The 16,016-nt window shown below is 39.0% G+C and overlaps 1 protein-coding gene across 1 annotated transcript in view; it reads left to right on the top strand.

Annotated features, from left to right (window-relative positions):
* b4galt2 (UDP-Gal:betaGlcNAc beta 1,4- galactosyltransferase, polypeptide 2) overlaps positions 1 to 11,270 on the top strand; it is a 160,753-nt gene extending 149,483 nt beyond the window's left edge. Inside the window, exon 7 of the mRNA XM_036596602.1 lies at positions 7,339 to 11,270. Within this exon, the coding sequence (XP_036452495.1) occupies positions 7,339 to 7,489 (151 nt within the window). The 3' untranslated portion in view covers positions 7,490 to 11,270. The remainder of the gene's footprint in view (positions 1 to 7,338) is intronic.
* The last annotated feature ends 4,746 nt before the right edge of the window (positions 11,271 to 16,016 follow it).

Genomic DNA, 16,016 nt, shown 5'->3' with positions numbered 1-16,016 from the left:
AGAATGCACACGAATGGGGGAAGTGATGGGTTAAGTGCTTTATTTATGAACACTATAGATGCTGCCCTCTGGTAATACGGGCCTTTGTACATGTTAACGCCACCACTTTCATTCCCCAAGACAAGTGTAACACGTTCAGTTTTAGACTAGCCTGTATTAGCCAAATGTCACCTTACAAATGAGCAGGATAGACAAGCGCTTTAATTATTGCTCGTCAGAGATAATAGTCAATGGAAATTGCTCATCAAAGAGTGTAATTGTAATTTTCATTATGCTTCCACTTTGCATAACTGTATTGATGGTCAATTAAAGCACTTTACTGTTCTGCTGTTCTCACTCAAACAGTGGGTGATGAAATTCAGCCCTGCCTGGTGTTATGTTTTGCCTGTTCTATATTTACAGTTTGAGGATTGCATTCTCTTGCAGTAAGGACAGTAGATGCTTAAATGGGACCTAAATCTGGATTCATATGGTAGCAGTAGGGCTGGTATATTGACAGGTACTGCACTTCATAATACGGTATGTGTCACATTGAGTTGCAGTACAATCTGAGACAGCAGTGGGCAATGTATCACTTCAACCTATACACCTGCTTAATTCTTCTAAAAGTATTAGTCACAGCCTCTGTACAAGTATTCCACAAATAAGTGTACAAAACAGAATGTACAAACATTACAACAAGCTAATGTTAACCCATTTAGCTGAATAAAAAAAAAGTTGTGCACCACTTTGTGGAAAGGAGTGAACATTAGTGAGAAATATGTAAAAAAAAAAAGGCCTTTAGCTTAGCATGCACACCAGCCCACTTGCCGCTCTTCTGTCTCTTTTGTACTGCCTCCCTCCATCAGACAACACAGCAGTCTCTAGGCCTTGTCCTCACTGCTAGTGATAGTGTGAATTACTTGAAATATTTACCAGACCCCAGCAGTGTCTGATGGTTGTAGATCTAAGCATGAGTGTCTTGAACGCACAGATGGAACAAATCACTTGAGAAATTTGTATGTAAAAACAACATTTGGCACCATTTTGCTAGGCCCAGAAAAACTGCTGCATGATTCAATGTATGCCTCAAAGGTTTATCTATATACTGCTCAGTTGTGGTGTCACTATTTTACACAATAAAAATATTTTGCATTTACTCCAGTTGTTAAATATGGTTATTGTTAAAATGAAGGGACATCCCACAATAATAAGCCATTGCTAGCCTATAAAATAGGTTTACTTAGGCATTTTAAATGGTATTATTTTAAAAATATGTATATAAACACACTATTCCATGATATAGAGAGACCAGCAGAAATTTTTGCCATACTGTGATATACATTTTTTTTTTACTGCCCACTACTGCTCTTATAAGATATACAATATATGTATAAGAAAATAACTTTTTTTTTTAGTGAAAAAAAAAATCTCAAAGGAAGATGGTTTTGTGCTTTTAGGTAGAAGAATTAACACCAAAGGACGCTTTAAATAAGAAACACACACAAAAACTTATAAAGCAATACATTTTTGAATTACTACTAATACAAATGTCATTGTATTGCAAGTTTAAGTTTGCTATGCCCCACTAATACATTTAACTGATGGTTTCAATGAAGTTAGGCCAATGTAAAAGGGGAAATCCACCAGTTAAAAAAAAAACCTGCATAATTAAATGGTTAAGATGTAAACAAAATCATATAGAGTAGTTACAGAAACTCACAGAGTCGGAACTGCTCACAGTGGTGATGATAGAAACCAGAGGCCTGAAGAGTTTAATGATTCTAAAAGCTCCCTTACAGAAAGTTATCCGAAGAAATGATTATGAAAAATCATGCCTGAGACATTGTTTTACATTTTCACAGTTTGAGATCTGAGATTTTTTTTGATTTATCACCATTTCACCATTGTCAATATTACATATTGAAAACTCAGAAGACATGTAGATTTACTAGTTGTTTTTAACCATAAATAAAATGGCTGTATTTGTATGCTAGACATCGCAACCCCTGTCACCACCATCGTAAAGAATTAATTCAGTGAGTTAATCTACAGTGGACCATGTCAAGCTATCAGTGACGGAATTTTAGAGAATTTTTTTTTTAATACGTCAAATTACCCTTTAAGTTACATTTGGTTTAGCTCAACTCATTACTACTGAAAGTTCATCTCCAAAGCTAGTCCAGCATCCTTTTCTCTGAGTCATAAAATACCTGCTTCTGTCAAACTAGCAAACTAGCAAAGTTTCACTCTATCACTTTTTATGAAGTGCCAGGTTGTCAGCTGGTCCCTAGTTGGAGGATAAACTAGCTGTTTATATGACACAAATGAAGATCCGTAGTCTAAGTGGGACTGGGATGCTGAATTAGAGCCACTGTGTTCGACCCTGTCCTCTATTTCTTTGATAGATTTCTTCATCACTCTCTGTCTCACTCTGCTTAGACTGGATTAAGGTGCAGGTAGCTAGAAACAGCTCATTTTAACTTCTGATTCATACATGACAACTTGCATTACAGAGAAGGGGAGAGATTCTTCTGCAAGACAATCTCAGTCACCCTTGATTTTTGGGGGGATTATTTCAAGATGGCTCATTGTGCGTAATAAGAGGTTTAGTCTTAGCTTAAAAGGTTTCTTGAAATTTCAGAAGGTTGAAGAGCCCTTAGATAATGACGGCTGTCTATTTAAGCAGCTCGTATTGATGCCATGTGTGTGTTCCTGGCTTTCTATGTTTAGGAGCGCATGGTTGGCCTCCTGTTTGATTAAACGTGTAAGGACCTTAGCTTTGCTCCATTAGGGTTGATTAAGCAGGAGTCTGTCATATCTTAATCATGAACTAATTTTGAGGGCAGTCTTCTACATAAACAAACAGCTTGTAGTATCCTTAAAGGGTAATTCCACCAATTGTTCAAAATTATATCAATAAGATTTAAACAAAGTCATTCAGAGTGGTTTGATGTGAGGTTGCCATGTCTGTAACACAAATATACTCATTTTATTTTCTATCTAAAATCACCAGTCAACCTGCTTGTATATTTTTCCATGTTTTATATGTTTTTACATGATGATGAAATAATGGTAAATCTGGGAAAAATATGTTTCTTTGGGTGCTGTTTTGCCATTTTATTTATCTATTTTTTTAATCCCTGCATGTACCTGTCTGTAATTTAAAAAAAATAGCCAAAAAGCTTATTTCATAACTACTGGAAAACAACGTCTCACACATCAGGTGATGTGTTTGTAACCATTTTGTGTAATAACTTGCTGTGAGGGAGCTTTTAGGGGCATTAAACTCTTCAGACCTCTCGTTCCTATCAACACCACTGTGAACAGTTCTGACTGTTCAGTTTCTCTAGAACTGAGCAGTTCATATCAAACCACTCTGAATGACTTTGTCTACATGTTAAGGATTTAATTAGACAGAAATTTAGAAAACCTGGTGGAATTCCCCTTTAACCACAGACTGAAGGCCTGCTTTTGGAAAATACCACTCCTGCTATAAAATGCAAGATTGCATCTAAACACCCAACAAAGTTCCTGCCTGGTTTAATAGTGTCCTAACTTAGGCTCCCTGAAAATGGATGAGTTTGCCTCAAGCAAGTGAACTCCACTCTGACCCCTGAATGTGTTTAATGTTAGTGTCCAGCCGGGCTTCTATCTGCCTTTATAATACTGCATGCTAGTGGTTCTTCCTGTAGATAAAGGCCAGTGAGAAAGAGAACGAGAGAGAGAGAGGAAGGTGGAGAGAAGGTGCTTACGTTCTGCAGGCATGACTGTTGTTTACCCAGACGGTTTGTTTCTGTTGATGAATGTTTACCCTCTCTACCACTCTGTCACTGCCATAGGCGCCTTTGTTTGGTCACTTTAGCGAAAGAGCTTCAGCCTTAGTAATGAGACAGCACACTTGCCAGAGGAAGGCAGTGCACTATTCATCAACATTCCGCTGATTAGTTAGCACTTCCGCACACCAGCCTTCATGAATATTAACTCCAGTCCAATATGAGCCCTCTCATACTCGCTAATGTCATTCAACCTGTGGACATAAATCATCGGCTTTGGACAGTCTAGCGGCACTAATAGGCTTTGCAGGCTTGCCCGATGATATGGAAGCTGATAGCTGGGTATAAATCACGCCAGGCTTTAGGAGGACTCATTTAACGGTGTTCTCTTTTGTTGTGGCTTCTACAGGAGAAGTTCAGGTTGTCGAGTTCCAAGTCAATTAAGCAGAAAATCTTCAGACGGATGTCATTTTTTAAAGAACTTTTCTGGCACTGAATAATATGGGGGCTTAGGTACTGGTCCATATTGTCAATCCTGGCTGATAAGGAAGCAGGCTTCAGTTGTGATTCAGACCTTATGGTTGGGAACTGAAGGGTTGCAGGGTCAATCGCAAGGAAATGGAGTCCGGGACAGATGTAGGTTCTAAGGTCCCTGAGGACTGTCATTGTGGTCTGGAACAAAACACTTAATCCCAAGTGCAGACCCTGGTTACCCTGTTGTGTTCTGAAAACACTGGTTTTAAATGTTCTCACTGTACGAAAATAAAGAAAACACAGACCTTAATATCAGGAAAGTAGGACTACAAATTGGCTAAAATGATGCGTGGCTAGAATTGGCTACAATGATCTAGTGGGTGTTAAGCTAACACCCACTAGAAACATCCAGTGAGCTCCAGAGCTAAAACTCTGAAATCTTGATTGATAAGATTGCTGTAGGTCTGTGTTTACTAGTTCAGTCCTTGAGAACCCTTGAACAGTTTATATTCATGCCTTATCCCAGCTCCCAGCATAGCTGTACTTGGTTGCTTTGTTCAGGTGTGTTGGTAGCTGCCATAAGGCAGTGTGGACTGTTTGGGAGTCCCAGAGGTCTGGATTGGGAAACACTGTTACAGACCAATGAACATTGTGTCCAAGGTTGTAGAAAAAGTACATCCCTAGACAGATGGTTAGAAAATCTTAGTGCATGATTTTATATAGCTTGCAGTTTGTTTAGACAAGACTGCTCTCCTCTACCCTGATTATTGTATCTAGATTACATCAACTACATTTAGCACTCATGGCCACTGGGTTTTGCTATGCAAACTGAAAGGTATCAATATAAAAAAAACTGTATTATCGTGTCTAAGGTGTACAATAAGGTTGGAACACTATCAGAGCAAAGATAATTTGTGGGGTGCCTCAGGGTTCTGTCCTAAGACCTAGTACCTGTTGTACCTCATGTACATCAATAACAGGGAGTCAGCTTGTTCTTGGCCACTGTTTTTATAAGCCGTTGGCTCTGGCAGGTTGGTTGTAGATAAAAGTAAGGAAATAGACACAAACCTGAGAAAAGATGAATGAATGTTTGGTTGATAAATGATCATAGCACAGTTATATAAAGCATTTTATTTGGCATTAGATACAAAGAGTTTGCAGTTTGTTTCTTCAATAAATAACAATGTTCCAGTGAAAAGTAGGTGTTCTGTATGAATTACATCAAGACTGTGGAATGCACAGCTGCAGAAAGATTGTACAAAGAAAGAGCTGTTAGCCAGGAAAAGGAGGCATTTAGATTTAGATACCTTGAGCACTTTGGCCATACTCAGGCTGTGCCTCATGGTGCAGTATCAGTACAAAAAGTTGAAGGTCAGGTTACAGAAAGTACAGTGCAAAGATTTTTTTTTCCATCTATACTATATATAAGCATATATCTATATCTATATATAAGCAGTATAATGCATTGCCAATGCCAGCAAAAATCTACCAGTTAATTAATTATTGCAATTCTACTCCCAGTTATTGAAAATGTAGAATATATAGCTGTAATATTCGTTGAAGGTATATCATTAAGCCTGTTGTTTACTTGTGAGCTTTGCTAATTGCCTAATTTAGCCACAATTCAGAGATGTCTTGGGACATGTTATCCAGGTGGTTATTATGCTGTAAATCCTTTATGATTTCTTTTATTAATTAGCCTCACTTGTCAATGTGAATTCAAATTGAAGTGAAAATGCCCCTCTGCTGTGAACACTTGGAGCACTTGCGTATGAAAGTGGCAAAACCGCTAGGTCAGATGTGTGAAATTATGCAAAGAGGTGCAATTTGTGTAACACTCTTTAACTCTGTCCCCTCAGACAAGGAGGCCATGTTGTTCAGAACTACAGGACATGTATGTTGTGGACATGTCAGTTACACTCAGAAGAGAATACGTCTGATGCAAATCTACAACATGACAAAGGCACAGTTGGTATTTAACGTCCATTTACCTTCAAAAAGGGTTATTAGGGCAGCCTGCACTGACGAGGAATGTTAGCTACACAGTAAGATCATTTAGAGGTTGTTGGCGTCTGATGGATCTTAATGCGTACGTATTGCACTGTTCAGTAAGTCTGTTTCATTTAAATATCCTCCCATTAGACTGAAACTAGAGTCTCTCTCTCTCTTTCACTCTCTCTTTGTCCTTTCTTATTCTCTTTATCTGACAGAGCCGTAGGCTTAAGGCTCATTTCATTTGCATTCAGTGTGGTGGTGTGAGACTTTATTCATTCTCTAAGATCAGTGCTGGAGGATGTTACGTGGAGTCGATGTATTTGATGTCCAAGTTAATAAGAGAGACATCTTGCGAAAGCCATGGGCTGCTCTTTGAAGATGAAACCACTGTTTCAAGGGAAACGTCTTGTTTCAGCTGTGCGCTTCGAATAGGAGAAGAATGAGAATAGTTTGGAATGTTGCTCTGCTGCACCTGAGACTGCAGGAGGAGGCTTGGTGGATGGAGGTGCTGAAGAGGCATCAACGGCTTTTTCACTGCTTTGGCAGTTCTGCCATCTGCTGGCTGTCAGTGGTACAGCAATCTAGAAGAGGTTCTTTACCATTTTTCAGTATCTGTCAGTGTTTTGGAAAAAAAAAAAGGCAGTTAAATGGAAATGAAGACTGACTTTTATTCCAGCACATTCTTCAACACAAGCTGGCATGTTGATTGACTTAAATATATTTATTAATTTCTCAGAAAATCCAGCTCTTTAACAAAAGTAGAGATGCTAAGCTTGCCAGACGAGACTATGCCACGCCCCCACTAAGCTGAAACAGTGCAGATGAACTCTAGGAGATGCAGGAATGAAGCTTTATGGGTTCTGGTGTTGGTAATACTTTGTTTATTACTTGTTATGAAAGCTTTATATTCTGTCTAGCACTGACTTATATAACCATTATAAGTAACCATTTTATAGTGTTGTGAATTCATATTGCTGTAACAGAAAACAACAATAGCTGTAAACTACTAGGGATCAAGCTGGGGCTTAAACCTGACTTTGCCAATGCTAAATACTAGACATGTGCTTTGTAACACAGCTGGTCATGTTTCTTTTTTCTTCATCTCTTCTAACAGATTCAATAAAATCCAGAACACAAAGAACACCATGAGGAAGGATGGAATCAGCTCGCTGACGTATCGCCTGGTCTCCATTAAAAAGTATCCGCTCTACACCAACATCTCCGTGGAAATCGGCAAACCCCCTCCCAGACCCATCAAAGGATAGACTGAGGCCAGGTCTCTCCAGCTCAGCAAACACACATACACACACAGACAAACATGTGCACACATAAACTGACCTGGGCGTCCGCCTCTAACTGCAGCACTGACATGCTGAACAGGTTAGTTCTCAGGAATACACACGGGGCCCTCCAGCAGCAGGCCTGATGTGGATCTATAATCAGAAATCCAAATCCACACAGAAATTCGAAGAAGTGGACTATGAATATGGTCTGTGGTCTGTCTACAAGCAGATAATATTTTGCTAAAGGGACTCACTTATGGAGCACAGTAAGCCATAGCACATATGGATGAATCCCTGCTCCAATAAACGTTCTTCTGAAAACTGGAGGACACAAACTGAACAGTGTTTCTGGAGGAGGATTGTTGCTTTTGAGGAGATTAGGTTCGTCAAACCGAATTACAAGAAAGGAGCGCCCTGTTCACTTGATGTAAATCAGTCAGAATCTACTGTACATTGCAGAAAATGAATGTCTTTGTACCTGCAGCTATTGCAGCGTCCAACTCTTTCTCTTCATATCTCTGAAGCTGAAGTTGCTTAACCGGTGCTTGAAGAAGGCTTTGTGGATCATCTTTCTCTTTTTTTTTCTCTCTGGATTTCCCACCTTTTCTTATTTTGTATGGTTTCTATTTTCCTGCTTTATGACTTCAACCAGGGAACTACATACACTCCTAAAGAGAAACACTGGGGATATTAAAAGCTGAGTGAACTGGATGGTCCTGGATAAGCTTAAACGAATACACAAGTGTCTCCAATACATGCTCTGCCTGGACCCCTGTCTTTGGTGGGGTTTGAAGCACTGATGGTTTCTCCTGGAGAAAGCAGGATACGTTGGAAACACTTGCTTAGAAAGAAAAAGGGATTGTGAGGAAGCTGCTGACGGTCACTTCTCCACAACTCCAAACAAAGGAAGACTCTCCATTGCAAGCTGTTATTTTAATTGATTGTTCACTTCTGCCTCAAACAATTATGTTCTCATGCTATCATACATCGGACATAGCCAGTGGCACTTCATCTAACACCTGTGCTGTTTCAGCTTAAGGAGGTCAGAACCATCTTGGCTGATGTTAGTTGGCTACTATGAGGGTGTGATCATGCTCATTCCAGAGCCTCAAAACCGGATTATAAATCACTGGAGGTAAAGATTTATTTGAACTGCAGTATTTTGTTGGTTTTACAGTTATTTTGCAAGCCTGTTGTATGTTTTGGTTTGATCTTATATTGCTCCCTTTTTCTGTTACTGCCTACAAACACCAAACTGATGCCTTCAGACTTTTTTGTGAGGAGACAAATGAGGGAATGCTGGATTTGTGTTGGGTTTTCTGTGTTAAGTGAGATTTAGTCATATTTTTTCATGTTTGCTCAATTCAGCCTTGAGGAGGAGGTCACTGTGGATGTCCTGGCAACTCTCCCTTCCCTTTTAAAAAGCCTTTTCAAAAAATTTTTTTCCTGCCCTTTCTTTTCCATTGCCTACCTTCACGTTGACTCCTTGCCATGTCTCTTTATGTGCCGTGTGTGTGTTGCCTCTCTGTCTCTGCATTACTTATTTTTTGTGCTCTGCTTACACTGGGAAGACTCAAAAGCCCTAGCTTATTTCATCAAATCTGGCTCAACTTTCCAGGCATGCTCTACTTTCTAAATGGCCTTACAGATGCATTGTGGTTCAAAAGCTTATTTCTACTGCAGTAGACATTACTATAGGCAGACTTTGTGGACATATTATCGTCATACATATATTCAGAGGCTGGTGAGGTCAATTCAGTATTTTATTATCAGTATACAAGTGTACAGTACAACAAAGATCATATCTAGTCTACAGTGGTGCAAATGTAGTAGACATACAATTTGTGACCATACAGTTCACATGCAACAAACGTATGTAGTGCAGCATATCAAACATAGGACAGTGAGCATTCAACATAAAAAGTATCGTAATGTAAGCAAGTATGACAACAGTATAACAGTGGATGACAATAGATATTAATGGAAAAGATTGTGTAAAGTTAAATTTTCTCATACATGTTATACTCAAGAACATGCAGACCTTCAATCTGTATCGAAATTTAGAGAAATTATAGTCTCCCAAATGTTTAGCTCATTCAGCCTAATCTCTATCTTTAGCACCTGTATTGTACAGCTGATTAGCGCAGACAGTAATTTCAGTGAGATTCACTGACTGTAAACGCACTCATAAAAGAAACTATTGGGCAGTTACTGAATTCTGTCAGTAAACATTGGTGCAAAGTATGTGTTTTTGTAAAACATTTGCATTATGTGGGCAGAATTTTCACATCTGATCTCACAGAAGAGCTAAAGCAACTGGAGCTACTTCAATTTTTCACTGTCTTGCTCCAGTGTTCAAAAGTTGGATAAAACTTCATTAAATAAGACATTCTGTCATGTCTGTCTCATCCTAAGACCTGTATATTTAGAGTGCGGTGGATTTAGTATTTCAAGCGCTTATTCATAGAATTCAGCAACTGCCCACTGAGTTTCAAGTTAATAGGTTTTCTTTCACAACATGTGAAACATGTTGAAATTATTTTCTGTGGTAATTGACTGTACGCTACAGATGTGGCAAATAGAGATTAGGATGAAAGGGGCTGGAATTTTCCTTTAAAACTGAAAAAAAGGGATCCAGTTTTAACAGAATGTGAGCACATTGTTCCTGTTTAAAGCTGGTGTCACATTCTGAGGATGGTCCATAGAGCATATCATTGTTTTATTTTCATTTCTCATAAGAGCCATGTGTTCTTTAGGGTTCATGAGATGTGAAAGGCGTTTCCTTCCATTGAGGCTGTGTTATAAAGCGCAGCCTGCTGTATGCCCTGCTCTACTTTGGGGTTGGGATTCTTTCCTTTATCTTTAAGAAGTGCCGCTTAGGCCTTTTTTCAGATTGCTGTGTTTTTGTACATATCCGACAGCAGGGGCAGTGATGAGATCTATTTATGTAGGTTAATAAGGTGGCCATACTAGGTCACTCAGTGTATCTGTGCAAAAAAGTAAGGAAATGCACTCTTTCTTTAAATGAAAAGAAAAGGATGGTTTGAGGTGAAATACAAGCTTGTGGCAGTTTTTAGTTTGTTGTTATATCATCCATTGGTTTTGCTCTTTGGCTGTTTCATCCCACATACGTAGCACTGCTCCTGTTTCATAAAGCTAGAAATCCAATCAAAAACTCGCACAAGTCTCGTTATAAATGTTGCACAATACAAAACGCTGCTTATCAGGCAAAGGTGGATCAGTCATTGTATAATTTCAGAATAATCTCCAATTCTATGAGTCTCTCCATACACTCAGCTGAAGCACAGCCATAATAGAGTGGCAGTTTTTTGTTTGCTTTTTGTTGGGATATAGTATTTTCTCCAGAGGTCAGTAAGCCCTCGTCTAAAGCACTAGCGCACTGTGTGTAGCTCCCTCTCTCCCCTCCATCTCCTCTTGGCATGTGTGCCTCTCCCCTGCTCTCCTTCTCACCCATCCCACCCTGCCATCGCCTGTAGGCTTCTCCATCTGCATCGGGCCGAGAGCCATAAGAGAGGAAGGCAGAGGGGCTGGCTGAAATCTGCTACAGGACGACATACATAAGAAACAAAACTACTACTGACTGCCTCCGGTCTTCAGGTCTGGAGTGGCTTTTTAAAGACTTACTGTATCTATCTAGGTTTTTTTGTACATTGAATGTCAAAAAATGTTATATCTTATATATAGAATGCATTATGTCATATCATACTTTTTGTATACAATCAATAAAACAGATGCTAAAAGAGCTGTCTCTTTGAAATTGTCTAGGGGTGGGAAAGTTGAATGTCTATAAGCACTCGCTGGCCGCTTTATTAGAAATCTTGTAGCTCCACCTTGCTGGTGCACAGTCTATAGTCCACCTGTTGATGTGCAGTTTGTATTACCTGTCCTCTAGCCTGTCATCAGTGGTCAGTTTTTTACCACAGAGCCCCACTTGGCTGGATAGGCTCTAGTTGTAAACCTACAAAGTGTGTCTGTATAGTATTTATTTCTGATAAACTGGGCACATTGTGGTAAAGTGACAACTCCGTATATACAGTACTGTGCAAAAGTCAGAGACCACCTTTCATTTATTTAATTTTTAGTCAAAATTGCTATGAAGTACAAATTCATTTTCAGGAGATATTTCTGAGGAGATATAAGATAATTCACTTGCATAAGTGGAAAATTAAAGGAAAATGAATGAAAAAAAAACAGTTCCCAAAGCTATAATTTAAAAAATTATTAAAAGATAATAAGACTCCTAACAACCTTAGACTTGACAGACCACCAAAACTGTCCCCATTCATCTTTGAGAGAGAGATCAAGCTCCACTTTTGCTTCAGATCGGAAAATATTCCCAGGTGTTTCTGTCCATCCTTCCACTGTGAGAAGACCACGCAGCGCTATGAGTCTGAAAGGATGTGTAGCTGTCAAGAAGCCATGAGAAAAAGAAAACAGAAGGAGGAGAAGAGAATTTGCAAATCAAAGAAGCTGTTGGTGTTCTTAGAACAATGGACTGACCACCATCCAGACCTCTACATCACTAAATGTGTTTGAGATTACTTACTTGTGAGAGAACAGAAGCTGTAATAAAGGCAAAACGTGGACACAATATATAAAATCTTTGAGTATTTTGTGTTATTGAGGCTTCTGTGTAATCTTATGAAATATGTATTCTACCTTTTTCCTGAAGATAACTTGTATTAACTCTGTTAATAAAATAAATGAAGCATTGCATCTGACTTTTGCACAGCACTGTATGTGTGTAAGAGAGCAAGTAAAAGAGTAAGAGAGCAAGATTGAGAATTTAATGTAGCTCAGGCTGTCACAGCCATGACACTACATCACTTCAGGGAGGACTTGTTAAAAGTGACAAGCTGCCAAAAGCCATTATGTTTACAGAGCGTATCAAAGCGGGAGGCATATCGTTCTGAAGTACAAAGACTCTTATTTACTCCCAATAACTTTTAAGGGGGGAAACATGAACTCACCACTCGGGCTAAACAGCTACATCAACAAGGGGCAAGTCATCCCCAAACTGCATCACAGCCAGAATACTTATGGATTTACTGTAAATAGGTGAGGCTTTTCTTAAAGATTAGAAATCAGTTCAAAATGCAGTGTTAAAGTACTCCAGAGAAAGCACGGCATTTACTAAATATTGTTTATTTAAGTTTGTGTACCTACAAAACAATGCTTAAAGAATGCCACCCCCCAGCAAAGCTGGTTTACAATACTATCAAAAAGAATAGATCGCTGGGTAAAGACGTCATGTAGTCATGCACTATATATACTTCCAAATGACCGACAGTAGAGAATGAGGATGAGTGAGTAAATTATTATCACTGCTTACTGCTACATAAACTATTTCCATGCCTGCATGGGTCTGTTTTAAGTCTTACACAGGGTGCCGACACCTGCATTTCGTTTTGGTTTTCAGGTTTTGGTCCTCTGAGAGAAAAGAGAAAAGGAATCAATCCTAAAGTATGAGATCTACAGAACTTGTCTACAGCTTGAGTGTACAGGCATGAAACCAGGTTGTTTTGATTATCTTTTTAGTTTGGACTAATAATATCGTATTTCAGTATATGTAGTTATATGAGCATGTAATCATAAGCAAAAATTCTATTCAAAACACAATAAAATGAAATCTAGCATGTTTCAATGGTCACCCAAAGATATGACCAAATCGGTTAAAAGACTGCAAAGTCATGTTGGGTGATTTCCTGCTGTAACATGTTGACTAAATGCCTTGATTTTGCAGCAGTTATAAGGCAAAAGGTGGATTTAATGACAAAAATTCAATTCTCCTGATTTGATGTTCGTTATATTTTGATCTATATACTCTTTAAAGAGGGGGACAGCACAGTGGCACAGGGGGTAGCGCTGTTGCCTCACAGCGAGAATGGCCTGGGTTTGATTCCCGGCTGGGCGACCAGGGTCATTTCTGTGTGGAGTTTGCATGTTCTCCCTGTGTCTACGTGGGTTTCCTCCCACAGTCCAAAAACATGCAGTTAAGCTAATTGGACATGCTAAATTGCCCCTAGGTGTGAGAGTGTGTGTGATTGTGTGTGTGTGTATGTCTGTCTGTCTGCGCCCTGCGATGGACTGGCGACCTGTCCAGGGTGTATCCTGCCTTCCGCCCAATGACAGCTGGGATAGGCTCCAGCACCCCACTGCGACCCAGAAGGATAAGCAGTTTAGATGATGTATGTATGTACTCTTTAAAAATCAAAAGGGCCAAATGGAACCAAAAAGTGTTTTTTGAAGTGCTGTCACAGAAAAAACACTTTTCAACCTGCTTTGTTTTTGTGAAGAACCTTTGTAAAGTTTAAATTGCCTCAACATAATGTAAAGGCTCTATAATACTGGTCACCAACCTTCCTCTTGGAAATCTAATTTCCCGCAGACTTTGCCATTACCTACCTTGTTTCATCTCATCTAGCCAATCAAGGGCCTTCTGTGGGGCAGAACTGCATCCATTAGCCTAAATTTTGACAAAATTCATGATTCTGTATCCGTCCATCGGTGTTCTCTCGCTACCCAGCATGCATTATGCAAATATGTCATACAACCACTGGGAATCACCCCACTGTAATAAAGCAGGTGTAGAGGATAATAAATACAGTTTTTTGGCTTCCTGACAGCAGCATTAGCTATCTGCCTATTGCTGCTACTAGCCACCTAGCAGAGAACACAACCAAACAATATATTAAAAATAGCCTGACCCCAACAATCAACCCCAGAGTTTTTTAGACATTTTTTTATCTAGTCTTTACACTGTGACATCTCATTCTAGAGCATAATTCTGGACATCAAATACAGTTTTCAGTTCTGGATTTTGTAATTGCTGGTAGGTGCCAATCAGTTACATCAATATTTCATTTAACTTCCAGCGATTACAAAATCCAGGCCTAGAAACTGGATTAAAGGGCCGGATCTGAAGAACTCTGCTCTAGAGAGTACTGTGATACCGCTGTAAGAGGCGGGTAAGCATGTTTACAACAGATGTAGCAACGGTTAAATGTTCAATTTTGGTTAGAGTGTAACTTTAATGGAGCAGGTGTGGCAGATGGCAGTTGGAATAAAGGACAAGGGTTGATGACCACTGTTCTTCACCAGTTAAATGTTTTCTTAGAACTGTACATCCAAGCAAAGAACCATTTAGGAGCTTTTTTATGTTTCTAAACTACATGAAATTGTGTTCCACACATATTTGAAAACAAGCTAAGATGTAAAACTGTTTCTAGCATATGTACTAAAGTATCTGATGATAGTATCTGTCCCACCACCAGCAGCTAGTATACCTGTATGCAGACTGCAAGAATCAACTCTTATTGCTGGAAATTTAGTACATTACATTACAGTATACAAACCGTTCATAACTCTAATCTCCTACAAGACATTTCACTAAGAGGTGTGAACTTTTTTGTCTGATGACAGCAATGAATGTCTTAAAGAAAATGTATCCATATAATTATGACCCATGTTTGTGTCTCTTGAATGACAACTCCAATATAGGGCTAAAGGTTATACAGAGTAAACTATTGTTTTCTGGATTTACTGCTGCTAAAAAGACAATCCTACAAAACTGGATTACCCCTGGACTTTACTTGGAATCATTCTGGGCTGTTAATTTACTTAACATAGCAAAACTTGAATGTACGGCTGCGCGACTTAACCATGCTAAGCACATGACTGTTGAAACATGGCAAACTTTTGTGTTACGTATTTTGGATTTCCTGCAAGGTATACGTTGAATATGGACATTTCATCCCTTATTTAATTTTGTGATGTTGTACCTATGATCATTGTTGCTGTCTATGTCTCTCTTTCTTTTTGACTGTCTGTTGCCCCCTATCCCTTGTTGTTTGTTGTTTGTGAAATAAAAATTCTTGATCACAAAAAAAAAAAGAAAATGTATCCAGAAAAAGAGGAAACAATACGTAAGAACAACAGAGAGACTCCTTGAAATTATCTGAACTGCTTACTCTTTCAAAATGCAGTTAATTCATGGAGTGTCTCTCATACTTACTTCTCATACACATTATCAGATTTCTACCACCTAGCTTGCATTCTAGGGCTTAAATAGGGAATATCCCTTACAAGGCCAAAGCAATATTCAGCTGAGTCATTTAACCTCAATGATAGGCACGTTATACAAGAATATAATTCTTAATCACTAAGGCTACAAAAGAATAAAGCTATAACCACAAGCAACCTTCAGCTTATGTGGAAGTCTTAGAGCAATAGTTCCATGAGAAATCAATTGCACACTATTTTCCCTTTGCTTAAATAGTCTTGCACTGGAGCTACCAGGATAATGTAGTTAGGTAATGAAAGTTTATAGCTGCCAATTAGCATTGAATAAATCAGGGGTATTCAGCTGGTCCTGGAGGGCTTATGTCCACTGGTGACTGGTGAGTTCCCTGCTCAAACACACCTGATTCTCATCTTCTCATTGCCAGGGTTTGTTTGAGAGGGAAACTGTCAAACTTGTGGACACCGG

The sequence above is a fragment of the Colossoma macropomum genome, unplaced genomic scaffold (genome assembly GCF_904425465.1).
Source record: "Colossoma macropomum unplaced genomic scaffold, Colossoma_macropomum, whole genome shotgun sequence".
In the NCBI taxonomy this organism is placed as follows: Eukaryota; Metazoa; Chordata; class Actinopteri; order Characiformes; family Serrasalmidae; genus Colossoma; species Colossoma macropomum.
This window is presented reverse-complemented; position numbering and strand designations above follow the sequence as displayed.